Source organism: Bombus terrestris, chromosome 9 (assembly GCF_910591885.1).
Source record: "Bombus terrestris chromosome 9, iyBomTerr1.2, whole genome shotgun sequence".
In the NCBI taxonomy this organism is placed as follows: Eukaryota; Metazoa; Arthropoda; class Insecta; order Hymenoptera; family Apidae; genus Bombus; species Bombus terrestris.
The window spans coordinates 17,765,844-17,793,821 of record NC_063277.1 but is presented as its reverse complement, the minus strand read 5'-3'; the positions used below and the strand labels follow the sequence as shown (position 1 = coordinate 17,793,821).

The window sequence follows — 27,978 nt, the reverse complement described above, 5'->3', positions numbered from 1 at the left end:
AGGCGGTAATTTGCGGAATGTACTTTTGGCTGAATTTCTCTCATGCTCATCGACGACCTCCCTACTTACCTCTCTGGTTCCATAAATAATAATAAGATGTTAGACTTGTGTCATACGTCGTCTATGATTCAATATCTGATGTTTCGGTGTAATAATTCATAAATATATAAATATTATTATTTAGACAGAATTTAAATCATGACTTCTGCTAAAGATGATGAAGATTTTTGGTACAGTAGCGAGAAACGATCTTTCTGTTTTGAAAATAATGAGGTTAAGTTCACAAAATTGCCATTGATAGTAATTTTTTGTCACTTTAACCAACAATTAATGATATTAAATAACAGGTGGATCAATTGTTTGGAGTATCAAAGACCGATACAGATAAATTATGGGCTGGTATCTCTAACACATCGACTGAGGACGGATCTTTAAAATCCACTAATGATTATCAACCACTTAAGCCTATGTTATCTATTATCTCAGAAAAAACACTTTCTTGCAGTACGTCAGTAAAATCATACATAAATCAATTCTTGGTGCAGTTGCCTGAATTTTCATTATTTTCATTAACTGATAGGTTTGATACCAAAAACAAAGATATATATTATATGGGCACCTTTCATGTTTCATAGTTTTAGCTACGGATAAATTGCAAAATCTTCATCCAGAAACAACAGGTCTACAACCAGATATTACTCTTAGAAAAATTTTACTTGGCCAACCATATTCTTTGGAACAATATAAATCACTTGTCAGTAAAACTACCTTATTAGATGCAGCGATAATAAGTGGTGATGGAAACGCAATTTTAATAGTAATTTTTGGTTTCAACAATTTCCATAGTACCTTAAGATATTTTATGTATTCTAAATAAAATAAATGTTGTAGATTATTTTATTCCTTACAAAAACTCTTAAACGATCTTTAGTTCAGAGAATATTAGCAGAAAGGCCAGATGCTGTCAATGTTTATATAAGATATCTTTCCATAAGAATGCAAATAAATGAAATTATAGACATTTTAACGTATGTATTGCAGTATGTATATTGCTATATTATTTTCTACATTTCTAATTAATTTGTCATTTTTACAGAATGCTAGGACAACCAATGGATGCAGCTGTAAGTTTTCATATAACAAAATTTTTAACTCTGCAAAATTACAGTAAATTTGTCCTATTTTAGATGAAAACTTTACACATTATCATAAAAAATACTCGAGATCCTGATAGATTACTAAACAAACTTCGAAATAGTTATAAAACACAATTTTCAACTTTAACTGAGTGCAAAGAAGCTTTATTTGTCCAATCCTACATAAAGTTACTTGGTAACTATCGTTCTAATATAATTCCAAGAATTTTGATAAATTATATATTAAATAGATATCTTTTAATACTATTAGAATGGCAAATGGTAGCAAAAGTAATCGATGGAAATGAAGAAATTGAACTAAATTCATCAGTTCTTGACTGTCTAAAACACGCGTGTAAAGGTCACTGGGATTTGCCAGAGGGTAAATTAATGTCTCCTACAATTTTATCTCAACAGCATGATGTGTCTCCTAGACAGTATCAAAAGGTTGCATTAGAAGTTAAAGCAGCAGCTAAAGAATGGGATGATGTTGATCGATTACTTGTAACAAAGGCATGTTTTATATTAAAATTTTGTAAATTAATAATAATTAATGACATAACAAAATGGATAATGGAGACCATTGTTAATTTGTTAATACTAGGGATGGCTAGGAAGCAAAAAATTGCAAATTCATCTTCCTATCGAAGATGTACTAAAGATATTGCATAAAAATAGTGCACCTTTCGAGGTTCTCGAAAAATACTTAAAATATGTCGATAATATAGAGAGGCGATTAGAATTATCAAAAAATATGCATTGTTTTAGAATAGCAATTGATGTAAGTGTACAATTATTCGAATATTGGCACTAGGAAAAACTGACGTATCATGAATTTTACATTTTTTTCATAGATACTTGTACAACAAGCAGATCGTACGGCATTAATGGAATATAAAACAAAATTACAACCTCAATCCGAAGAATATTTTTACGCAGAAAGCGCGTTACGATTGCCATCGGTTAAGTGGAAAAGCTAAAACTAATTTTATTTATATTATACTGTATTTAAATATTTATTACGCGAAAAACGCAACTATACATTTCCACAATTAACTTTTACTAATTTCCATATAAAGTATATTTATATATAAATTACAGCGACTACAAAAAATATTTGTATATCAGTGTATTTATTGCAGAATTATATACCAATTAATCAAGTCCAAGTATATTAAATATCATTTAGTAATACTTCCGTATGACTAAAAATTTAGTACTGCGAAAATAAAATGTAGAATCTGATAAAAAAAACTAAGATAACTGTACCAAATTATGCATATAAATACTATTTAAATATTTATATATTTATAGAATACATGTAGTTGTAGTCATTAATGCCTGCTAAAACCTGCCTTATCAGTGGATGTGATGATAAACAATAAATAAAAAAAGAAAATTGTGACTACAAATACTTTTTATAACCAGCGTATTTCGTTTATGTCGTTTCAAATATTCTCGAAGAATATTGAAGATAAAGATATCAATTCTGTATGATCGAGCGATAGCAAAATTCATGATAATTGCCCGCTCAACGCTTTTGTCCAAGAAGACCGCTATGATTGGCGAGTTGCAAAGATTAGCTTCGCGATATGGCACACACCTTGTGAGTCAGGATTAAACGTTTTATCTACTCTCTGTTAACGGATATCGTGAATTCTTCGATTTTGAACGTATCTCGGAGCAACGAACTCGCCTGCCGGCGACTGAAATCTCTGGATCGCGGTTATATTCGTTTGTTAATTTCCATTGACACACGCATGAAATTTTTGTTGCTACGCGGTCGATTCGACGGAATAGCTGAATCGGATACGCGGTAAAAATAAATACGTACAGTAAAAAGCGCAAAAGAAGGATCACCGTGATAATCGTGCTTATTTTTCGGATGAAATTCAGTGCAGTACACGTGCATCATCCAATCGTTGCCGAAGAAACCGTTAGAAGTTTCAGTCGTGTGCGCGTTTGAACGATCTAGTATACATTTGTCATCTACGTGCGGAGAACCACTCCCGATTGGTGTTACGGTGTTTCCGCGATACTTGGTAAGTTATTATACCATTCCAGCATCTTAATGGTCGAAAAAAGGATAAAGATATTAAAATTTAATTACATTTCTATGCTTTGAATCGGTTGCTACTGTTACATCTTGCAAAAATATGCGTAGCACAAAGTCGTGGCATGTCGAAGAAAGAGCCCCGAATATGTCGACGGTCAGTGTTTCGAGCCAAAAAAGTGAATGGAATGTTATTCCTTTTAAGTCTGCTTCGAGATCAATCGTATAAATAATATCAGTGGTCGTTTTTTGATCGATTAATGAATTTGTTATATTAGATCACTGTGTTTGCCACTGGGCTTTAGAACTTGATTCTTTCTTTATGTATTATATATGTTTTGCATTGTATCAGTATAATGATAATGTACAGTTTTGCTAACTTACAATCTGTTTCATGTTTTCCCCTATCTGTTAAATCATTATGTTTTAGTTACCTTTAAAAGAAGAGTACCAATATGGCTGTTAATGTTTATGCAACAAACGTGACAACTGAAAACCTAAGTCGACATGATATGTTGGCATGGGTAAATGACTGTCTGCAGTCATCGTTTACCAAGATCGAAGAGTTATGTACTGGAGCTGTTTATTGTCAATTCATGGATATGCTTTTCCCTGGAAGCGTCCCATTGAAGAGGGTCAAGTTCAAGACTAACCTTGAGCATGAATACATACAGAATTTCAAAATTTTGCAAGGTGGTTTCAAAAAGATGAATGTAGATAAGGTAAGTAATACAAACTTATATAAAGTTTATGCAATGAGAATCCTAGGTAAAAGATTTTTAATGTTTTTGAGAATTCTTTTAAGATTCAAAAGTTGAAATGTTTTAACATTTAGTATTCTGTGTGACATTAATTTTGATCAGGAAATGTGGGATTGACAATAATACTATTGAAACTAAAAGCATTATTTATAATTATAAGATTTTACTTGTTAGGAAACTTAGAAAATATAATAGTTTAATGTAGATAATGAAATAAGACACTAGTGTCAAGGTAAGCTAAAGTAATGAAACAAGATATTCTGACAATACATGGAATTATGTTGCTTCATGTTGAAAAGTGTTGTACAAAGTACCAATAAACATAAAACTATAATTCAATTGTTATGAAAATGGTTCAGGTAATACCAGTGGACAAATTGGTAAAAGGCCGCTTTCAAGATAATTTTGAATTTCTACAATGGTTCAAGAAGTTCTTTGATGCAAATTATGATGGCCGTGATTACGATGCTTATGAAGCTCGTGGTTGTACACCATTGGGTTCTGGTGTTGATGGAACCCATAATTTGTCAAATCCTCAACTGGTACCTTTACCACCTCAATCAAAGCAGATGCAAATGCAACAAAAGCATACACAGCAACGTAACATTGCCCCTCGTCAACAGGGTACAGCAATATGGTGTCAATTTAATAATATTGCTTTTTGCATGTCATATATTTTTACCTATATTATTTAATAAATTATCTAATTAAATGCTACATCAAATTTTATTATGATTATATGTAATTGCATTTATAAAGTATAGTTGAAGGCACCATTTGCTTTTGCAGTTTTAGTCACATGCAAGTGTACAGTTACATGGATTGAAATTATTTTATAGCACAATATCTTTTTATTATTTATCCATTTTATATGTAAGCAGATATCTATTTCTTCATTATATTTAGTTTTACAATAGTAAAATATTGCACATGCTTTAATTATGAGTAGCTTGTTATTCATGATCATCAACATATGAATAAAATTTCTAAGACAGTTATTTACTACACTAGTAGAATGGTATCATGACTGTTATTTTTAACAGTCTATAAATACACTCAAGTGGGGGGTAACAGATTGTCTTAGGAGAATAGAATAGACTGGACTTTCTTTAATCTTCATACTGTATCTAGGGAACACAATCTGTGTTGATGTATAACAAGTGATACACAATTTATAATTTGATTAAAATCTGTTAAATATAACATATAATTTTTAATTTGATATATAATTTAATATCAGGCCTTTATATTGATAAATTTACAGTTTAAAAATAAAGTTCTAATAATCCTTGTATTCCCCTTATTTATTTTATTATATTTTCTTATTTTAACTTTTTTATTTCGTGTTTTAGGTTTTCATATATAGAAATTATTAATATTGTCAAAACATTTTTCTTATGTTAACTTTTTTGTTAATTTATTATTTTGTTCCACATGCTTTTTGCAATCATTTGCAGATTGTTCCAATTGATAAACTGGTGAAAGGCAGGTTCCAAGACAACTTTGAATTTTTACAATGGTTCAAGAAATTTTTCGATGCAAACTACTCCAGAACAGAGCCATACGATGCACTTGCTATGAGAGGAGGAGAAGCCATGGGTAGTGGTGGAAATAATGCACCGCATGGCACTAATGCAAAACGCACCACACCACGTGATGTAAATTCAACTAAACCGGCTGCTCGTATTGGTACATTATTTCACAACTTTATTCTTTTATATCATTTGGAGTTGCGTTGTTAAAAATAACGCGAACATTTGCCAAAAATAATTTATTTTTAAGAATAATGAGAAAATTAACATATTGATTCCCTTCTAATTTACAATCAACATGGCCTGGTTTTGCTTAATTGAAAATAACAATTAAAAAATATATATAATTGCCAAAAGATACGATATATAGTCAAATATTTACTTAATTTTTTGTATACGAATATTTTCATAATTCAAATTGCAAACATGAAAAGACAATGGGCTTGTGTGTCCTAATAACATGAGAAAAATATTTCGCTTCAGGTGAGGATCCTTCGCCTCCTGTACCTACAGCTAACGTCAAGTCTAGTAATTATTTTTTTTTTTTGTCTTCAATATTTTTATGCTCGTTTCTTTTATTTCTTTAGGTTTTGGAGGGTTTAAAAAAGGGTATCTTACCCAACAAACTTGTTTTAGAATTCTGATGTTTCTTGGGAGTAGTTTAGGAAGTAATTTAAATTTAATAAAAAAGAAAAGGGAAGATTTATAATTTTGGTTGTCCATCCTTCATTTAACTGTTTAAGAAATTATGTAGATATTGCTTTATTTATTTGCTAATCGTAAATACTGTGAATAATCATCTTAATGCATGCTCTTTATCTTGTTCTATTGTACAGTTCACTGTATAGATTATGCTTCTATTATTTATATTTAGTATAGTTACACTGCTTGTTGTAAGGACATCCACACAGTATTATTTTAATATCAAAGTAGATTTGTTATTAAGTGTATATAATTCTCTTGTGATTCATAATATCTTTGTAAATACGATGAATGTCATGTTGCATCTGTAGAGATTATTATGAATAAAAACGACAAGTGACTTAAAAAATAATGTATGAATTTTCGCGTCTAGTTAACAAAGCTCCGGCTCATCGTCCGCAAGCGAAAACAGGCGTGGGAAATCGTGTCGAATCTGGAAAAGTTGAAGAACTTAGTGCCCAGGTATGCGGCAAACCATAAATATTACTTATAACTCAATATATTATATAATATTTAATATACTTCTATTATATATATATATATATATATATATTATATATCGTTATTTATAATCGTAATACTATTTATAATAATTTCTCGTAGTTGATGGAATTAAAAATGTCATTGGATGGGCTGGAGAAAGAAAGAGATTTCTACTTCGGGAAATTACGTGATATCGAAGTTATGTGCCAAGATTGTGACAACGGAGATCCTCCCCCAATAGTACAGAAAATCTTAGAAGTCCTTTATGCAACAGAGGTATACTTCATACTTCAATGACACATATACATATAACTGATACCATGTTATAAAATCACATTATGTTACGTTGTTGCTATTTCTTTGACTATGCAGGAAGGGTTTGCACCACCAGAAGAACTGGAAGGAGACGGTCTTGCGCCAGATGACGAAGAAGAATATTAACTTCACTTTGTTTTGTACAATCATTATAAAAAGTACGACAGCAAATTGTCCAAGTGCGTTTCAGTTTATTATCTATTTGTGAGCCAGTATCAGTACCCTTCGCATAATTGATAAGCTACTTTGTATAGCTATTTAAGCATTTCCGCCTTTTCATTTTCGTTACAAACGTTTTCACCGAGAGTTCATTAAAAGATTTGCACGTATAATTAGGGTAGGAAAGTACATTAAATAAATGCACTTGAATAACTTGTACTCTACGACAAGTAATTATTAAGGGTCAAAGAAAAGAAAAAACAGAATTAGCAGTTCATATATTGTCATAGTTCTTTATCGTAATAAAAATAACGGTAGAGCTTTGAACATCGATAAGTCTCAAAATAAAAGAATAAGAAAATAAGGGAAAAATATTTTTGGATGCAGATACTCGACGACTATCTGAATCCAGTTTGTTATACAGTAATTTTATGTTAACTATGTTCAATAACGTGTGAGTGTTTTTGTTTGTAAATGCACTACTATTTTTATCGATAAATAGGTGAAATCTCGTCGGTTTGTCCTTTTCGTACATTGTTGTAGTTCTTTGAAAACCGTATTTTATGAGCGCATAATCTATAGTGTAACTGTTTCAAACCTGTTTACCTTGTGCAATTGCGACACAATGCGTATGATACAATCGATTATTTGTTAACAATTGAAACCATTAATTTTTCACCGATCATAGATGTGAAATACGATATATGATATAATATGTCGAAACTGATTCTTGAAACGCATTAAATTGAATTCCCCAAATTTTATACACACCTTTCGTTTTTTCTTTTCTTTCTTTCTTATGTTTTTTTTTTTAATTAATGGAAGATCATAGTTTATGCTATCATTGTATAATTTATAAACTCATAGACACGATTGCGATCTAAAATCTAAAAAGAAAAAAAAAGAAAGAAAACTGAACGAAACACGAATAACGCATGTTTCTTGAGAAATAGCATAATTATGACTAAAAACGACGATGATATTCACTTCTGTTTCCAGCTAATTGAATTTTGGAGATGCGAACGATCGTTCGATTTGGAAATTGGATTGAATGTCTGGTTTTACAGAAATATTTATTTCACGCGAGTAAGACGACAATCGTCTTCGCATCTCCACGATCCGTCTTTCAGAACGAGAATGGCCTTAAAAACCAGCGATAAACTTGAGATTACAGAGGAAATACTCGAATTATTAGAAAGCAAACGCAAAGTGTATCTCCGAGCAGTACGACATAATTGATAAACGAATTACGTTGCAAGCACGAGGAAACGCTTAGCTTCTGAGACAAAAAATAAAAAGATGAAACGCAAGTAAAAAAAAAAAAAAAAAAAAAAAAAAGAAAAACAGGAATTAAAAAGAAAAGCTAATGAAGAAAATTTGTAAAATTATACGGTCAGAAAGGGATTGAATGAGAGGAAACGAATGAAAGGAAAAATCAAGCACGTAAGCGAAAACTATGCGAATAATTTGCTACGTGCCATGGTATGGCTGGATAATATGTATGTCTTTTGAAGTCATCAGGTTCAGAATCCATCATACAGAAACGACAAATTATGTATTCGACATATTTTACTTTTCTCTTAAGAATTAATCGAATATAAATCTTAAGATACGCGTCGATCATTGTTACTATCGTTTCTATTAGGGTAATAATGCTCGTGTTAATTAAGTGTAACGACTATAAAAAAAAAAAGACGAAGGATATACGACGCACTTTAACTTGCGCTACGTTTATTGCTCTATGTGTGCGTATATAGCGAACCATTGCGAGAATGTGCTTCAAAATTTGAAATTTTAATGGTGAGGTAATAAACGTTTAATAGGATTCAACATTGCATGGTTTCCTTTTTTTAAATCTTTGAGTATGAGGATTGAAATTTTCAAATATTAAGATTTCATATTAGAGTAGAAAATATTTAAAAAATATTTCTTGATATTGACTTTTCGATTGTTTATCATTTATAATATAATATGTGTCATATATTGCTTTTTTAAAAATATTTGACATCACATATATTGAGAATTTACTTGGGTCAATTTGTGATGTTTCAAATTCTACATTGTCGTATTGTTGCTGTAGTATATATATATATCATAGATCTAAGTGTTTTTAATTTATTGCAGTTAATCATGCTGCTTCATTTGTTAGTATTTCAATTTTTCTTGTGCTCTTATAAGTCTGATTTTAACAATAATATCTATACCATTAAAATTTTAGTGTATCAGGAGAAATGGGAGTATTTTATAAGGTAGATAACGAACTACGCGTAAAAGAATTACGAATTGCGAATTACGAACACGTCGATAAGTTTTTTGACATAACTTTTTATCTCTATGTTCGAAATGGTAATTTTTTTTTTTTAAATTCATCCATCGTGAAAAAATAAATTGATGTGTAATCTATATGTACAAATTTTAAAATGCCATATAATAAATGAGAATTGCAATTTTGCTAGCAAATTGCAGTTGCAACGACTGTTTCAATTGTGCTAATAAATAAAATGAAAAATATCTTTAATTATCATTTTCTCTGAATTATTCAGAATGATACGAAGAAGCTGTGTAATCCGCAAGATTTTTTTAGAAAGACCTGCATCATATAATAAATTTATTCCATAATATCTCAGTTTCTAAATCATATTTCTCTGATTCATTTTTCATTTCACTTCTTTGTCATATGTTACGCAGAAAAATATCATTTAAAAAGAAGTAGGTACATGTTATTCAGTGAGTCACAGAAGTATTCGTACCCTCGCAATTATTAAATTCATATGATTAATATTATTCAACGATATATATAGACTAATGCCTATCAATGAGAATACGTATCTACTAATATAATTAAGGTTTTCATTAACGTATCACTTATTAAAAAATAGCAATTCCTTATAATATTTCAAGAGAGATTAAACGAAACATCGTGAATTCGATAATTATAAGACTACGAATACTTCTGTGACTCGCTGCACAACACCATCAAATCACAAACTCCCCTCAACAAAATCCATCAAACAATAATTCAACACAACAACAACAATAACAATTTTATTTCCATTCATGCATATTGCATCATAGTATCAAGAACGAAACGAAGTTGCCTCGTTTCTGCCGCTCAAGTCCACGGAGCAATGATCGAGAAGAAGCGATCCTCTGGCGTTGCCGAACGTGCGTGATCACGAAGAAACTACGGAGATACGGTAGCGGCCAAAGATTCGCCGAGCGACGATCCTCCATCACCAGTTGTTCCAGTGAATCGTTTGCATAGACTTCGATCGCGTGTGTCGCGTTTTACGTCGTGCTGACTGCGAAGACCGACCATAGGGAATCGCCTGGTGGCGCGGAAAGGCGAAGGAAGTTCCTGAAGAGGAACCCAGCCGGTATCCGGCGTTCGATCAACGCCATCTCTAACTATACTTAGGTGAGAATGGAACGAAGGAGAGCAACGAAACAAAAACGACGAAGACGATGGCTTCTTCGTCTTGGTTTTTTAAGTTTTGTTTGTTTCTCTCACGATTGGTGAATTTCTCTCACGGTTGCTCGCGACGGGAAGAGGAACAAGGTCACGTAACTCGATTTTTACGCGGTTCGCGGTTTTCGCGCCAGTCGCGAGTCGATCGCCTTTCGACCCGCGTTTAAGAGGTTGCCATGAACGTTTGATGATGTTTGATGTTCCATTAGATTGGCTTAGATCGAATAGAATATAGAGTTCGACGCGACTGATTAATTTGTTGGAAGGAGGAGGTATTTTGTCGTGCTGCGCCTGGAAGTAATTTTTGATTGTATCTCCGTTTTCCTTACCTTTTCTTTTTTACGTTTTTGGTTTCATCCGATTGGTTTATTCGAGCAGTTTATTCATTTCATCAGTTCGATTAGCTACCGAGTTTGTTTAGTTGGGCTTGTTGTTTGATACATCATGTATTTTATTTTGACGCATTAAAACGAATTAATTTGAACCGTTGCTTTATGAGTAAGATCGCGAGCTGCTTTCGGAATAATTCTTTTTAGTAGAATTTGCCAGAATTTGCTAGAAATGCACAGTGAACGAATTCGAGGGATTTCGATATCGATCTTCTTCGTTCTATAAGTTTCAACGTTACTCGCTGTAGATTTAATTATTAACATTTTTATCATTTATAAATATGCCATGATACTACTTTTTTTCTTTCTCCAATTTACATCGTTATATTGTTGTTTCCTCTTATACGTCAACCGTACCAACAAATCTTTTATTTGAGCCAAAAAGGGCTCCCTCTATGTTTATCGTCATTAACAACGAAACATATATTCTACGAGAATATTGAGCCTTGAATTATAATCAGATTTTACGAAATTGAATCTCATTTTGAAAATGAAGCGGTAGATACTCGACTACGGAATACTTCGTGGTACGATTCAAATTCAAAAAGTTTGGATAGATTTGGTAACCGTTCGATTTATTTTGCCCTCGACGACCTAAACAACAGAAAAACGAGCTTCTTCTAAGGTTCTTTTGTAGTAGTTGGTCGTGAGCAACGTGTATCGACGTGTCTAGGTGAGTCTCGTCAACATTCTTTGCGTGGAATATGTCCGATTTTAGTGTATCTATTTAATTAATCTTTAAAGTATATTTAAAAATAGACAAAATTAATGATAATGTCAAACCTGATTTTATGACACATGCAAGTAGCATAAATATAGGTATCGTTGTAAGTCTTGGAACGTGTTTAAATGCATATAAATGCATTTGCATTTTTAAACAATTGTTTGAACGTTATTTATTGGTTGCTTGCAGAAATAACGGTGATAAAATTTTGAAACATTCACACTGTCAGAAGAATGGAATTTATCTGGAATCGAATTATGTTTATATTTATGTATATGTTTACATGACCTTGATTGCTTCTAATTACACTATTATAATTAGCAACTGATTGGCATACGTTGCATTTTATTTTATCTTATTAAATTCTTACAAAATAAACGACCAAGCAGTGAAAAATAGAAACCTATCGCATCAGGAATAGATGAAAATATTTAGTTTCATTTAAGATAATGTTAACGTTAAAATTATTTGTGACACCTATAACACTAAAATTTAAAATGAAATAATTTTTACCGAGAAATAACATCCTTCTCGTAAGTAAAAATTTGTTGTTAATAAACACAGGTTTCTTGGCACATAATAATTATCATATAATTCGTATTATTATTTACTAAATTATTTATGGTATTATCTATTTACTAAAAGGACTATATTTATTACTAAAAATTATAATTTGCCAGAAAGTCCGTGTTTCTTAGTAAAAGCTTTTTTTCGCAGGAGAAAACATATTATTTATCGACAAAGATTATTATTTCGTTTTTCATTTTAGTATTGTAACCGTAAATAATTTTGGTGCTTTAACATTGTTTTATCATTAGCAAAGATTATCATTTGGCAGAAAGACTCTATTAATAAAGATTTTTATTTCGAAGGAAGATACTATTTCGTAATATTTATTGTTATTAATATTATATCGATAGATAACTTTATTTTCTAGCCTTTTTGTTCTAAAAAGAGAGTTGGCTCGTGGTTGTGTCTACACAATCAATATACATATACATAAATACAATATTTTAATATATAATGTATAATATTTTATATATTATCTATCGAATAATAAAAATTATCCAATAACAATAAATCCAAGCTCGATATCGTATTTTTTCTCCGAAGCAGCTCGCCTTTTTCTGCTTTTTTTATCAGTAATATAAAAAGTAATTACGTACATTTGCCAACGTATACTCGTTACGTGTATCGTATACTATATTTTTCACGACGTTTCTGTTCATTTTTATTTCACGTTTGCGCGTTTCGTTATGGGAGTTTCAGCGTTCAATGATGGATAACGACGGGTCATGCCTTCTCGATAGCAAAATTATCGTTACTTTCCTTTATTGTTTATTTGCTGCTGTTACGGCCTCGACAAGAAAAATTTCGCGCGACCGTCCGTGATAATGTATCGATTTCATGAAATTCGAACAGAAAGCGAATCACCTTGAATGGTGGTTAAAAGACGGATGCGAATTTCCTTGGAAGCTTTGAATTCGAACGACGATCATATTACGTTGACTTGTGAAGAACTAACATTAACGCAACATTTTATTTGCAATTTTTCCAATCAATTTACGTACGCTGTTGAATTTCGTTTTTTAAACATTGTATTTACGAAAGACAACGCGAAAGATTCGATTAATTGATTTTCGATTTATTAATTATTTTTGGCAATTTTGTTAAATCAATTCACATCATTGAACTCTATATTTTAACATTGTAAAATTATACAAGCTGAATCTTTAATAGGCAGAAAGTTTGAAAAATCCAAGTGTTTACGATGGTACGGTATCATTTTGGAAACACGAACGTTTCTTCGACGTGTCTTGATTTATTATCCTAATACTTTGTTTTTCGTACCTCGGCAAGACGATCCGTAAATTATCTTTATTTCCAGCTATCGATTAGTCCTTAACCAGTTAACGTTATGTGCTTTGTAGCACCTGTAACATTATGAGATTTTGTACCTGCATCCCGTTAAATCTAGTCCCCAAGTTACTTCGAAGCTTATCTTATCTACATGTCACTGTACTATAGTGTCGATTTCGATGTCTATTTTGCGTTTTACCATTGTATTTTAACGATTATTAACATCTAGCTTTCAATTTAATCCCTCGAGATTTACGCTCGTCCCAAAACTATATTCCACTGTAGAAATCAGCAGAAAAATTCGTTGCATAAATACAAGTCACATAAATACCTGTTCTATAATTGAAAAACAAAAATTAGCAAAAGATTCTCTTTTTATTTGATACCGGCGATCGTCGCGTTTTTCATCAGGGACATTCGACAGCCATGGGTGTTTCTGCGCTCACTAAGCGATAGGACGGGGTCATGCCTTGCTGATAGCGAATTATCACCGTTGCATTTCTTATTGTTTATTTATTACCGTTTCATTACGGTTTGATGGAAGAGAGTTTTATTCACGTGAACCCACCAACCAACTGTACAAACCCTTCTCGCTAGAAACAAAGTGGAAAATGTTATTAGGTTCGTGTCATAGGCGAACGTGTTTCTATCACGGAAGCTTTACTCAGCGAGAGTAATGGCTCTATTATTGCTCCGCAATGCTGGCACAACGCAGTCAACGTCTATCGCCCGAACAACTGCACGTTAACATTATGCTAATGTTTTTAGTGCCACTTTGTTCGTTAAGTGTCGATTATTCGATGATAAATTCACACGAATATCACGCTTCTTTTATATTTCCAAGTTGTTTTGTTTACGACTGTAAGTGTCGATAGTACGACGATAATTTTGTAGGAATTGTGCTTAATTTATGTTGCCTTAATTTAAATGTCGGCATTATAAATATTTATATGGGATACGTGTGTTGTTGGTTAAAAAAATCGAGATTTTAATATTCTTCGTCATAGTTCTTAGGTTATTGGTTAAATTATTACCGTGTATATATATTGCTTTACAAATTTTACACCTGTCGGTTACCGAGGCAATGAATTTTCTCGCTTCTAAGAGTTTGTTGCTGTGTGTAAACTATAGTAAACGAATAAAATAAAGATGCGATAAATCGTATAAGTATAAGATGTCAAACTTGTAAATATGATATATGAACGGCATTATATCTCTTGTTAAACGTTATTTCTCTGATTTCTAAAAGAAAAGATATCGTACGAAAATATGTCTCTCGAACGTCACGAATCTAATATAATGAATAATAAAAAATATAAGATACCGACTTCGGTATAAAATTTTCAATCGTTTCGTAGCAGATAGAATATAAAGCTAGTGGGTGGCAACATTTCTGGAAGATTTTGCGTTGTGAATGAACGTTCTATACGATAACCTCGAGATTTTGCGTTATCCTTCGAAGTATTCGCCGTTTATTTCGCTAATTTCCTGCCAACGGAGCAATCGACGCGATGTCGTATAATTATTGCGGTTGCTTTACGATTTTATGCCAATTTACGTAGAATAATCTGAACAAATTACGTGGGTACTATTTATACCGGCTTTATAAAAAAAAACTTGGATTACGAATAATATTGTTATCACGTGTTCCCCACTATACGAACTTTCTGATTATTCACCGCCAAAAATGATCATTCATTATTGGATGATCTTTTAGAATGAGTCAAATATCAAATATCAGGCGAGAAAAAAAAATATCGTGGGTTTGTTTGATTAAGTAATGTTTTCGCAAATCGTTTGCCGTTCTTTCGTTAATATAAGCATGTCGTCAATGGAAGCAAATGTTTAATTAAAGTATGGCTTGTTAAACGTTTGTAGTTGGCTGAAGTTGTTTGAATAACATGTGAGACGAGAATACTTAAGTAAATGTAATGTCTATCACAATACAAAACGGAAGATATCTCGTAACAATTTTTATTTATTATTTCGTTAATCGTAAAGTTATTATTTGCACATTAACTGTGCTTCGATATTGACATTTATTTTTCATATTTGTTGTAAGGCAGCGATTCTAACTTAAATGTTAAGAAAACTGTGTTTTTTAAGCTGCTCAATTTCCAGATTAAATATGTATTTTTTTATTTTCTTTGATACGTCGGGAATAATGATTGCTACGAGATAGCTAAATCTTCGATCTTACGTAAAACTTTGTAGATTCGTTATCTAGGTTTGTCTTATTAATTGAAATCAGCAATTACTATTATATCTAATGAATTAGTCAATCGAATAAAATTATCTAAAACCAATGAAATAAGTTGGTAAAAGATTGGAAAATTTATATCTGGATAACTTTGGTAAAAGATTGGAAAATTTATATCTGGATAACTTTTTTCTATCGCTAACATCACTTAATAGCATGTTTAATCGTTGGCTAAGTGTTAAGATATATAAGTAATGAGGGAACAGCGGGATGCTGAATAGGAATGGCGCAGCGCCTCGATTTTTCTTCTCTTGAGAATTAAAAGTTAATACATAAAAATGTTATCTAACGATAAATGTTATAATTATCGATGCATAGTAATACTTGAATTGACGTATGAACTTCTAGTCTGTTACATAAATTTATAAATAACGTCATTTCCATCGCAATAAAACAATTCAAATAATCATTTTTAAATATAAAATAAACTAAACTCTCTATCGTTATATTCGTAATAATTTATATCAAAATTATATCATTTAAGACTTCAACATTTCACATCATCCGCGAAGATTTACATAAAAGATATCTAATTTCAATTTATGCTACCGTTAACGCGTGTTCTGTATCTAAAATTATTTCTTAATAGGAAAATTCGAATTAATCGACAAATATTTAATTAACTTCTATTCTATTATCGTATATGTATTATATTATTCGAACATACATTATAAATACGTGTACTATAGTTTGTTTAGTAATTGATTATCTAGAATTTGCCATCATTTTTAGATCAAATTTAATCATGGAGAATGAAGTAACTACGACTTCTGTGAGTATTGAAAGTCGATGTAAAAAGTGATTAAGTAAATTAAACAGGATAATAAAGAAACTAACTTTTTTCGAAATCTTCTTCAGGACATAATCAAGACGCCAGAAGGTATTAAAGAATGGATAGTATCGATGTTTATCACCACGTCACAAACTGTCGTAGGGCAGACATTGTTCAAATTACTCGACTCGTTTCTCTGGGTCATCGAAAAGTCTGCACAATGGAGTTTACCAGCTCAGGAAATCGAAGCTGGTATGTTTGAATTATTTTACGAACTACTCCAATCTACTTTACTATTATAACCAAAGATATTACAAATTTATTTCTTTATGCGTTACCATAATTTCAAGAGATTCGACAATTTGTATCGACAATATTGGACGGACTAATTTATATTGTTTCGTATTATAAAACAGAGGACGATGGTAAAGTATTCGGGAAGTTGAAACTTATCAGACCCCTACCGTGGATTCTATTCCTGCCAGGATTAGTGATACTTCGAATCATCAGATGTGCGATTAACGTTGGTGCTTATATTTTTGGCTATCCACAAATCAAACCGAGTGGAATGGTATGTAATGATATAATTCCGAAAGAATTTTTAGTCAAATTTATAATTGCTTTAGCGACGTTATTGTTTGTCGTTTAAACGTTCATAAATACACAGAATGCACGTAATATACGAAAATATATAGAACATCGAACGTAGAGTATTAATTATAATATTTAGCGGATGACAGGAATTTGTCGAGGTTTCAATATTTTAGTTACGATAAAAAAAATCCGAAAGCGTAAAATGTAACTTCTTAATAGATGTACGAAATATTTATTTACAGGTAAAATCCATGCAAAGGAGCCGTAGACGATTAAGAGCGCTGAACTTGAAGATAGCGAAATCAATGCGGCGTAGTCCGATTAGCAAGGTAAATCGACGTACTGTCAAGCTCGTTGCACGTTTTCTTGTATAGATACTTATCTGTTTGAATATCGATTTTCCTATGTTTGTAGTATAAATAGAAACGTTTATGCGTGTATTCTAAAAGCCTGTAGAAAGTTTGTTTGTGTTATGGAATGATTTATCAATAGTAATGGACTTTAATTACTGTAGGAGTAGACATCAAACTCGGTTAGTTTTTAGACACATAATTAAAATTAGTACGATAATAGTCTCGGTGATGGATGTAGGACAAGAGATTGACGATGATCGAGGCCAAGAAGGCGCTAATCAGATCCATTAGATTGACTTTGTCGACTTTGTCTTGCTTGGATACGTCTAAATCATCGCCTTCGCCACCACCAACGAAAATTCGCATAAGTCATACGGATCTTGAACCGGTAAGTAAGATTTATTCCTCGAATAAGTTGTTCGTGGACTTGAGCAAATTTTATTTAAAATAAGTATAACAAAATAATTTAAGATAATATCATGAAGACTTTGTGGTTCATGTAGCATTTGTTTGAAGCGTCATCCAATTATTATTCCAATTCGTATTCGTAATTATTTCGTGAGCATTGTCATCGATGTCTATACTTATTTTATGATTTTATTTTCCTTTATTTTCAGTTATGTCTCGTACAATTATATGATTGGATACCTATGTAATTGTATACTTGATATAAAATATTAATTATTTTTAAGTGATACATTCCCAATGCCACTTATATTTATCATTATTTATAAATGTACGAAATGATCGCAGGTGGCAACGCCGGACGAAAAATCAACCACAGAATCTGTCGACAGTCCGATACACCATGAAGCGAAGCGCAAATTTTCTGAGCTCATTTCGGACGAAGAAAACACTGACGAATCGGATAACGAAAGACTGCATATGAAACTTGAAAGATTGGCCTTGGAAGATAGCGCAGACGATTTAGATTTTAACGTGAGTTTTCCATCTGTGTAATTAAAAATCATACACACTGACCGTCACGAATGAACTTTTCATGGTTACATATATCCTTTTAAGTTTAATACCTTGTCCAACGTAGTCAAGTTTGACGAGGTCGAGTCCAGGAAAAGAATATTTCACAAATCAAGTGTAATATAATAAGTTTATACCTTTGTACTAGTAAAGCGATTGCTAATGACGTAAACTGTGAATTTTTATGCAAATTCACATCTTTGGGAATATATTTAAAAAAGGAGAAAATTCTCTTACCTGCTGCTGTTTCTTTAATTTTTAAGCTTATGAAAAATGTGACCTGATATTTTTAAAAATTGATACGGTCCAGGGTTGACATTTATTTCGAGTTTGATGATTTAGACGTATCCCAACAAGATTAATATATGTTCGCGATTACTTTAATTTACAATTTCTTGTAGGAAAATTTGTGGTTTGGTTTTTTAGCTTGCCACGTGTAGCACAGGGATCAACACAGCATCCAGCTCGGTGAGCAGCGACGAAGCGGACAAAGATGTGTCTATAACGGAGGTGAGGGACATTCAGAGGGAAGCTAACGAATTCCTTCAAAAAATGGCTTCGTTAAAAGCTACGAAAACAGAGGTAAAATCAATATATATAGTAATCTTGTGGTCGTTCTGTATTTTGTGTTTAATGTGGATGTGAAACAATTCGTAGTAGAATACTTAAGAATTCATCGTATCGCTTCAAAATACAGTCTGTTGTATGTGGTAATCTGATAATAATTATAGACAATAATCAATGTGTCGTCGTATTTCATAAATAATTGAAATAAAGTCGCAGTAGAGTGAAATATACCTGATTAAATAAAATTTCAAATAATTCGATTAAAATACGTATTTGAAGAAGATTTGAATAATTCTACTAAAATACCTAGGTAGAAATATACGAATAATTCGATGAAAATATCTATTTAAAAAATGTTCGAATTGTCTGAATATCGAGTCCTTAAGGAGACGATCAATTTTGTTTTCTCTATACCTATCAGTAATTGAACGATTTCAAATAAAGATAGAAAGAAATGAGAGGAAACTGTGGCACGCGATACAAATTTTCGCGGGATTCTTTCGGTAAATATACAGGGGAAACGATTAAAAGTGAATGGAAAAGCTCGTAAACTCGCGTTAACACGTTGACTGCCGATGACACCGCGTTAGAAAGTTATGACTTGATTGTTGACAGATAGATTTATGTAGTGTTTCAACCAAAAGAATATTGATTTTTTTTCTATCAGTAAAATATTAATTTTGTTTAAACGACGGTATATTAATATTTTATTTCTTATGAAAAAAAGAAAAATAGGACTTCCCTCTATTTTCTATGTATATTACTTTATAAATATTTTATCAGCGTCCTTTTTGTATTTTATGTAATCTATCACTTTACACAGTATATTTCCATTCAAAGTTGCAGACACTGAGTTTGGAGAAATTGGAGGATAACCCGGATGGCGAGAAATACGGCGTGGACAGTTCGGGTGAGTCCGTGTATTCGTCGGCAAAGGAATTCGACGAGGACTGCGACACCGTCTTTTACACGCCCATCGGCTGTCCGAGTAGTTCACCGAAACAATCACTATCCATCGAGCCGATTATTCCGGTGAACCACTCTTCCAGCCGATGCTACGAGGCAGGGAATTTCCAATCTGACTAATTCAACCAATGATCATTGATTAGAATAAAGATGGTTTCATAGAAACAATGTTAAATGTGAAGTGTCTCGTGAACCATTTTTCGACAGCCTTATCCTATAGGAAACAATTTTATAGGAAACGTACATAGTGTTTTCGGATTTTTTGGTCAGATTTTTTATTCGTGCGTTTTATGAATTATTTTATCTTTACATTTTATATGAAATTTTAGAAAAGAATCGATCTTTGAAATTCGATCGAAAAATCCTAAAACATCGTATGTACAGAATATATGCAAAGAGCGTATATTCGATATGTGTATTCGTAGTTTATCAATTCACAAGTAGTTCCAGCTTATATTAAGTAGCTTCTCCTAAGAGTATTTCTCTGTTCGTATTTAAAGAAGAAATTCCAAGAAATTCCACTTAACAAGTTAAGTGCCATTTGCTTTGTCATTTTCAGTCTCATTGAAATATGTCGACAATTATTTGATGGATAATTTCAATGAAAAATTTATCAAACAATTTTTGTTTTTTTAGAATCCGAATACCAAAAGCCGACCTGTGGGTCTAAAGAGTTTATCGATCATGAAATATCGTCCACGTTGAAGCAATTTTCAATAGGTACGTATTTAATTTTGTTCAATATCTTCGTGATTTAAGTATTTTTAAAAGTGAAACAAATTTCCATTAACATTCCATTCCTTCAATTTCATTCATAAAAATATAAATTTGCATACACATCCATAGTTTAAAGAGTAATTATTACTGTTGATATTTATCAACTACTTCATATCAATAATGCTAACCAATATCGAATTCTTCCATAATTCTTTCAGACGAGACCCCGTTACTGGGAGAAACCAATCAAGTCGAAAGCCAAAAAGAGCCAGCAACTTGCGAATTACCGGTAGCGCAAGAATCTTGCGAATTGCCAGCAGCGCAACAATCTTGCGAATTATCGTCAACGCAAGAATCTTGCGAATTGCCACCAGCGCAAGAATCTTGCGAATTACCGCCAGCGCAAGAATCTTGCAAATTACCGCCACCACAAGAATCTTGCGAATTACCGCCATCGCAAGAATCTTGCGAATTACCGCCAGCGCAACAATCTTGCGAATTACCGCCAGCGCAAGAATCTTGCAAATTACCGCCACCACAAGAATCTTGCGAATTACCGCCATCGCAAGAATCTTGCGAATTACCGCCATCGCAAGAATCTTGCGAATTGCCGCCAGCGCAACAATCTTGCGAATTACCGCCATCGCAAGAATCTTGCGAATTACCGCCAGCGCAACAATCTTGCGAATTACCGTCAGCGTCAAAATTTCGCGAATTACCATCAGTCCCAAAATTTTGCGAATTACCACCAGAATGTCGCGAATTACTACCAGCGCCGGGATCTCACACATTACCATCAGCGCAAGAATCTTGCGAATTACCCTCAACGGCAGACACGTGCGAATCACTGCCAGAATGTTGCGAATTACCGCCAATGCCAAAACCTTGCGAATTGCCACCAATCCCAAAATCTTACAAATTACCGCCAACTCCAGAATCGTGCGAATTACCATCAGCACCAGAATCTTGCGAATTACCGCTATTGCCAGAATCATGCGAATTGCCACCATCTCAGATACCTTGCAAATTAACGCCTGCATCAAAAACTTGTACATCAGAGGAAGATCGTACTGTGGACGCAAAAGAATTCCCAATTGAGCAAGAAAAGAAGGATTGCATACCTAAAAATCTTGAACATCACCGAGATACCAACTAAATCTTCTCGACTCAAAAACTCAATCTGAATAGAGATGCTGTCCTATTCAACGTTCCCCTAGATAGGAATCGTATAAAGAAGGAAAGGCGAAAACAGAATCAGCTGACCATATTAGGACGATCATAGATCACAATTGGAATTTTACGAAAATCGATTCTCTTTTTGTTTTATGTTCCTAGTTTTTAGCGATCACTCGTTATCGATAAAATGGACAAAATCGAATTGCGTGCGACCGTCGCCTAAATTAAAAAGTCGAGATATATTTATTTTGAGCGCCACTAACGTTAATATTCTAAATTTCAACGATATTGATTTCTAAATTTAATAATTTCAAGCTACTAATTAAGACTACGTAACTATTTGAGACACCACTGATGCTTGGTATTCTAAGTTTCAGTGCTTCTCGTTAAAGTTAATAATTCAGTGTAAATATACGCTTCTTACTTCGTTCGATCCATTTTGAGCTAAATGACTTTATAAATTCGTGTTGGACGTTTTTCTGACATTCGAGATTCTGATATTCGGGAAAATACTATATCGAGAAAGAGCGGTCTGATCGTTACGAAAGTTTCGTTCGAGACGGCAATGTATCGCTAGCACGACCAACGATAAAAAAAATTCTGACAGATAATAGAAGATAATGGTTAAGCGATTCACAGGGCAGATGGGATTCTAGCCACTTATGCAATATTTGGTAAAAAATGTCTGATCTATTCGGCATGGTATAAACTTGCACGACGTTTTCTCGTGTTGCTCAAAGTACAAAATGGGACACGTTATCGTGTTCAGCCTCCCGCTTCAGAGATAATTCGTGTAGCCATTTATCGTGGTTGCAATTTTTCATGCGCGGTCAGTCTTTAGAAATAACATCGCGAGGAGAAGTTGGATCTACTCTTGTAAAATTTACGATCAATATTAATTAATAGAGAACTAAATTAAGAGATAGTAATTATATAGCAGAATGTTCTTGAAACTTCGAAGATTATTCCTGAAAAGAAGGCCACGAGTACTGATAATTATTTTAAAAAGTAAATTAACAAAAATCGAATACCGTCCTATTGGTGAAAATTAAATTAACATGTAGTAATTAGAATATAAAATGTAATTAGAGTGCATCGAATATATCGATGCACTTGAAGTTTCAAAAATCAGATTCCCATCGTTGAAGCTTCAAGGTGATCATTCTGTTTTTTAGTTTCCACTTAATTTCAAAAATTAAAATAAAGACACTATATATTAAAGAAGACTGAATATGATTACTTAGAAAAGCTTGATCTCTCGGAGCTGGAATAACATTTTACATCACGTTTACGATATATTTTACGAGCGATTAAAAACCCCGATATGAATTTCCCTAAATAATCATATTAAATTAATCTAAAAAGTGCACACGAATGTGAATTTATTTAAAATGTTTTTATATTACTTTTGCAAAATGAAATTTCTATTTTTGAACATAGTGTCATTTCTTAATAAAGGAAGCCACATATATTCTAGGCATTTTTATTGTCCTCCTACGCACGCACAAACTTTACATTAACATTTTATTTATATCTTCGCATTTTTCAATATCATTCGACTATGAAATATTCACAATAATCATTGCGATACGATAAACGATAAATTTCCATTCTTTTTCAATTTTTTAATCGTAAAACAAACAGTTTAATCGTAAAAGATAAGAAAAAATTGTTTCTAACAAGTTAAAAAGCATTGTTTTTTACTATTCCTGTGAAATAATATTTCCTCTTTAAAAAGATATATAAAAAGCAACAAGCATCTTTTGAATCCATCAAAATTATTTTTTAACTATATCAAAAAAAAAAAAAAAAAAAAAATACTTCAAAAAGATTCCACCTTCCATCGAGGAAACATTTTTTAACGATTCCCTTATTCGATTAATTTACTCATCGTCCTATTATCGTCGATTGATCTCTATCATCTCGACCGCGAAAATTCACGAATACGTCAATTCGTAATTATATTTTTATCTCGCTACGCAAATACGCGATTATCAAAGCGAGAACGTATCGTTATCGTTGAACGTACGATTTATTTCATATGAATATATTATTTAATTTTTACGTTTCTGTGTTTATGAAATCGCCATCGAATATAAGGATTACGGATTCTACGATGACATAATCGTTTCCTACATAACCTTCGGTTGTTTTGACTGGCAATGATTTTTTTTTGTTGTTGGCTCGACGCAGCGCGCAGTTGTAAATAACCGATAGCGTTTCAGATTCAATTTTTTGATAATGGATATTTATTGATTGTAAACTGCGTAGACATTTGCACGCTGTTTCATATTATACGATGTTTGAATGATACATATCGGATGATTGAAATGCTGAAAAAAATACTGAAATGCACAAGAGGTAAAACAGATAATTAGCCGTCCATAATGGCATAGGCATAACCTAAAACGTCTTTTATTTTATTTGCTCGTCGCTGCATTAGGAATCTTGTCATTACGTGATTACAGTGGCACAGAACAGGCTATTTATAAGAAATATTAATTTAGATTACAGCTATAATGCCTTAGCTTTAATCTAGATTAAAGTAAAAAATTGCAATCAGTTATAAGATACAGTAACATAATACAGGAACTATATTTTTCTTAAAAACAAATAAAATTCTAGTTGGGGATTAAAATCACAATCATATTGCTTTTTTTTGTAGATTTATAATATAGCTACTTGAGGTTAGTTTAATCTTTCGAGGTATAAAGAAAGACACATAAGGTGAAATTCCAAAGACACGACTTTAGAGACTAGGCGAATCGTTCTTTTCTTCTTCTTTTTTTTTTTTTTTGCAGTAAACCAATGCTCCTGAGTGCTCTAAATAATTTTGACTCTTCGCGTTTGTAATATTCGTAGTTTTACTTTTTTGCTAAAAAAAATGTCCAGGTTATGATTCTTTAATTTTCTTATCAGAATTCAGCCACCATTTTGAACGACACGTATCTTGAAACACCCAGTATGTTACGATCTAACTTGAGTTTCTCGAATATCGAACTTTCGTATACTTCGCGCGAACTTTTCGCTCGCATAAAATAAAACGTTATCGTTGCAAAATTGACGTGAATTAGATTAATGAATAGCAGAAAAATTTGTCCCGTTATAAAATGCAAACAGTTGTCGAAAAACCTTAAAAAATTATACGCAACGTATCGAACGCGAGTATACGTTTGATTCTACCGGTTCCAAAGCATCGTTTTCTTTTCATTTTGTTCAAGAATGTAGCGTTATTGCTATATGACTGGCGCATTATTATATTGCTCGTAATATTAATAACACAGATATTGAGCGTTCATTCTTGCGAAAAAAAATATCTCTTATCGTCAATCACGATAAGTTGAGATTACGGCCCATATGTCGTGCATGTGCTCGATGGACAGATAAGTGCGTTACACTGTCCTAGAAAATGAACGGAAGAAAGCTCATGAGGCGATCGTTCTGGCAATCGTGTTTGTGGGTCACTAAGAATCCCGAAATAACCGGCACGAATTAATCGTTTTAATGTGATAAAGGAACACGAATTGTAGCGATGACGAATGTCAATCGTGTTTGTCACATACACCTTATTTACAGTACCTTTTATCAGATTCTACAATTCATTTTCTTCGTATTAAATTCTTGTAGTGACGTAAGAGTACTACCGGACGATACGGAGTTTAATGTATTTCAGCCTAATTAATTTGCCAATTGTAATCGTAAATGCTGTAATAAATACAATGGTGTGCCAATACTTTTTGCATCCACTTTATATTTTCGATTTATCTGGAAATAATTTAAACCTATTCTCGAATAGACCACGAAGAGTCGTCAGAACCCGTAAAATTGAAATATACTTGTCAACTAATATTGGCATAATTTCTCGTAGATTCGCTTAAACTCAAGACTTCGTCGAAAACTGAAAGTCGAAGGTTGTGCACCAATCGCATAAACTTTCGATATATTGATAACGTGTTAAGGAAAGTGAGGGAAGAAAGGGAGTGGTTGAAGAGGAGGAGGATAAGAAATGAGATATGTGAAAAGAAGGAAAGTACGAGTGGGGGTTAAGGTTTTAAGGAATTGCAAAGCAGATCTCTTCCTTGATCCTGAGCTTCGCGTTAAGAAAAATATTATATATTTGATTACTACTCAATACATAATTCAATAACGTGTCTTATAATACTTTGTAAAACACTAAATAAAGTAAAGTTTATTAGAATTTTTCAACGAATGGGTGTCCTAATATTTACAACTGACAATATATTTAACAAGACTGACGCATACATAAACTCAAAACACGGAAGGAAACATTTTGTTTTATCAGTGCACTCGTGGCAGCCTCTGTTCGGTAGCACTTGTCGGTTAAGCCTGGATACTTCACCTCGAGGGGCACTTGTCATTAACAAATTGTAAGGTAGAACCGAGGTACGAGTCGAGTAGCAACAATTAGCTGGTTATCTGCAGCAATAAATATGAACTATGTCGTGTCCTTGACATTTAAAGTGTTGCTATCTGCCGATGAAACGAGACATCATAATTACCAACATTATGCCGAGATCCGCGGGAAAATCGTTATTTTCCGGAATCGTTATACTTGAACGTACGATCGTACGAACGGATAACGGCCAATTCGATAAGACCGTCGAATTTTCATTATCGAACAATCCATCGATTTTCGACGATGAAAAGTTCTTTGGGGGAGATTGAATTCGAATTTACGACCGAATTATTGTAGCATTAGATGGATTTAAGGTCAGATCTGTGTCGAGTTGCGTAGTAATTGAGTTAAGGTTACGTAAAGCCACATTCCTTCGGTTTGTGGAAAATACGAATATGCAAAAAGATCGTGCCTTTTTATTATTAAAATATTCGAGAGAAAAATGTTTGACGAAAGCATGAAAATATAACGTAAAATATTGTTATCGAAGTCACAATGCCATTATAAATAAATGTTAATTTTTATTCAGTTTTATCGTGCTAAAGTAATGCAAATTTTATGAAATTAAAAGTTATAGCAAATTAATTTGAAATTATATCAAACGGGGTGATTATTACCAAGAGAATGACACGACATATAAATCACAAAATTGATGTGAAGAATGTCTATCGTGTAATGTAATTATGAAGTAATAAAAACAGTGATAGTAAATATTGTACGTGCGTATCTATTGGGAGCTTTTTTATGTCAGGCTAGCATAGAAACAGTAACACAGATCACTACCATTGGTCCGAGATATCAACATGAAACCACACGTGAAAGATATGGCAATCTATTATTTCTACTTCTTCTATACCGTACTTTTCTACTTCGCGACAACTTTTTCCCCTGACGCAGCGATGGCAACGATAAACTGTCTTTACGTTTAACAGACCAACCTTCTCACCAAAGTTAAATTATTAAAAATCATTCAAAGATAGACCGTGGCAAGACAATTTTCGACAGAAGCAAATTTCCAATTCCGCTATCGTAAGAAGCTTCTTGGTGACAAAAATGATATTACAGCAAACAATTCTATCGTACATTTACGTATTTAGAGCATTAATTTCGAATTAATGAGAAAATTAGCAGATGAATGAATATGCACTCTACTAGTGAAACATTTTACAACCATATCATTAATTGTACCAATATTATATTAATTCAATAATTTCATTAATTAATTCGTTAAACTAATCATAAATTAGCTGTTAAATTAATGCCAAAAAAATGAATAATTCTTTATCAAAGAGTTTCTTAATGTAAAAAGTACTAAAATATATAAAATTCCAAGTTGACCTCCTCAAAATTCTTAGATCCTATAGAACACGCGCTACAAATTCCAAATATTTGATCAACACAATTAGGAAAGTGTTTCCAAATTTTTGGTTTATAGCCTATATTCCCAACGTGTACAGTCCTGTCTGACGTTACAGTAGTCAAACTAATCTATATAGGGTGTTATCAAACAGATAACGTTGCCGGAGCTCCTATCTGGTAGCCATATTTTCGATACAATATATAGGTGATCGATATATCCACGTATAGTTCTCAGT

At 32.5% G+C, this 27,978-nt stretch overlaps 3 protein-coding genes across 9 annotated transcripts; all 3 read left to right on the top strand.

The window, feature by feature from the left end:
* Positions 1–26: 26 nt before the first annotated feature.
* On the top strand, positions 27–2,454 carry LOC100646545 (spermatogenesis-defective protein 39 homolog). The gene is made up of 9 exons (XM_003397907.4): positions 27–273; positions 348–504; positions 636–817; positions 892–1,028; positions 1,097–1,124; positions 1,188–1,332; positions 1,408–1,649; positions 1,741–1,917; positions 1,991–2,454. Exons 1-9 carry the CDS (start codon positions 199–201, stop codon positions 2,114–2,116), a joined length of 1,269 nt encoding a protein of 422 aa, XP_003397955.2. The 5' UTR covers positions 27–198; the 3' UTR covers positions 2,117–2,454.
* Positions 2,455–2,766: 312 nt separating this feature from the next.
* On the top strand, positions 2,767–8,971 carry LOC100648446 (microtubule-associated protein RP/EB family member 1). Of its 4 annotated transcripts, none has more exons than XM_012312275.3 (7): positions 2,767–3,178; positions 3,620–3,911; positions 5,408–5,639; positions 5,966–6,010; positions 6,558–6,646; positions 6,788–6,943; positions 7,040–8,971. In XM_012312275.3, the coding sequence occupies exons 2-7, from the start codon at positions 3,645–3,647 to the stop codon at positions 7,106–7,108; spliced, it is 858 nt and encodes a 285-aa protein (XP_012167665.1). In that variant the 5' UTR covers positions 2,767–3,178; positions 3,620–3,644; the 3' UTR covers positions 7,109–8,971. The 4 variants fall into 4 exon arrangements, with proteins under 4 accessions (XP_012167665.1, XP_012167667.1, XP_012167668.1 ...); XM_012312276.3 differs by lacking the exon at positions 2,767–3,178 and adding an exon at positions 3,202–3,346; XM_012312277.3 differs by lacking the exons at positions 5,408–5,639; positions 5,966–6,010 and adding an exon at positions 4,310–4,574 and having other exon boundaries at positions 2,770–3,178.
* A 1,302-nt stretch (positions 8,972–10,273) lies between these two features.
* LOC100648252 (paternally-expressed gene 3 protein) lies at positions 10,274–23,437 on the top strand. 4 transcript variants are annotated; one of them, XM_020864407.2, is made up of 11 exons: positions 10,274–10,559; positions 16,576–16,615; positions 16,702–16,867; positions 17,032–17,186; positions 17,452–17,538; positions 17,801–17,950; positions 18,316–18,501; positions 18,967–19,122; positions 19,948–20,017; positions 20,710–20,793; positions 21,009–23,437. In XM_020864407.2, exons 2-11 carry the CDS (start codon positions 16,589–16,591, stop codon positions 21,944–21,946), a joined length of 2,019 nt encoding a protein of 672 aa, XP_020720066.2. In that variant the 5' UTR covers positions 10,274–10,559; positions 16,576–16,588; the 3' UTR covers positions 21,947–23,437. The 4 variants fall into 4 exon arrangements, with proteins under 4 accessions (XP_020720066.2, XP_020720068.2, XP_012167664.2 ...); XM_012312274.3 differs by lacking the exon at positions 10,274–10,559 and adding an exon at positions 11,502–11,672; XM_048408603.1 differs by lacking the exon at positions 10,274–10,559 and adding an exon at positions 14,333–14,444.
* Positions 23,438–27,978: the final 4,541 nt, after the last annotated feature.

Bases quoted from the DNA above. Each gene is read 5' to 3' on its own strand.
- LOC100646545 (XM_003397907.4), top strand. From the start codon at position 199: ATGACTTCTGCTAAAGATGATGAAGATTTTTGGTACAGTAGCGAGAAA. The intron at 1,029-1,096 runs GTATGTATTGCA...TCATTTTTACAG, and splicing joins GAAATTATAGACATTTTAAC to AATGCTAGGACAACCAATGG. The intron at 1,918-1,990 runs GTAAGTGTACAA...TTTTTTTCATAG, and splicing joins GTTTTAGAATAGCAATTGAT to ATACTTGTACAACAAGCAGA.
- LOC100648446 (XM_012312275.3), top strand. From the start codon at position 3,645: ATGGCTGTTAATGTTTATGCAACAAACGTGACAACTGAAAACCTAAGT. The intron at 5,640-5,965 runs GTACATTATTTC...ATTTCGCTTCAG, and splicing joins TAAACCGGCTGCTCGTATTG to GTGAGGATCCTTCGCCTCCT. The intron at 6,011-6,557 runs GTAATTATTTTT...TTTCGCGTCTAG, and splicing joins TACAGCTAACGTCAAGTCTA to TTAACAAAGCTCCGGCTCAT.
- LOC100648252 (XM_020864407.2), top strand. From the start codon at position 16,589: ATGGAGAATGAAGTAACTACGACTTCT. The intron at 17,951-18,315 runs GTAAGTAAGATT...AAATGATCGCAG, and splicing joins GTCATACGGATCTTGAACCG to GTGGCAACGCCGGACGAAAA. The intron at 19,123-19,947 runs GTAAAATCAATA...TTCCATTCAAAG, and splicing joins TAAAAGCTACGAAAACAGAG to TTGCAGACACTGAGTTTGGA.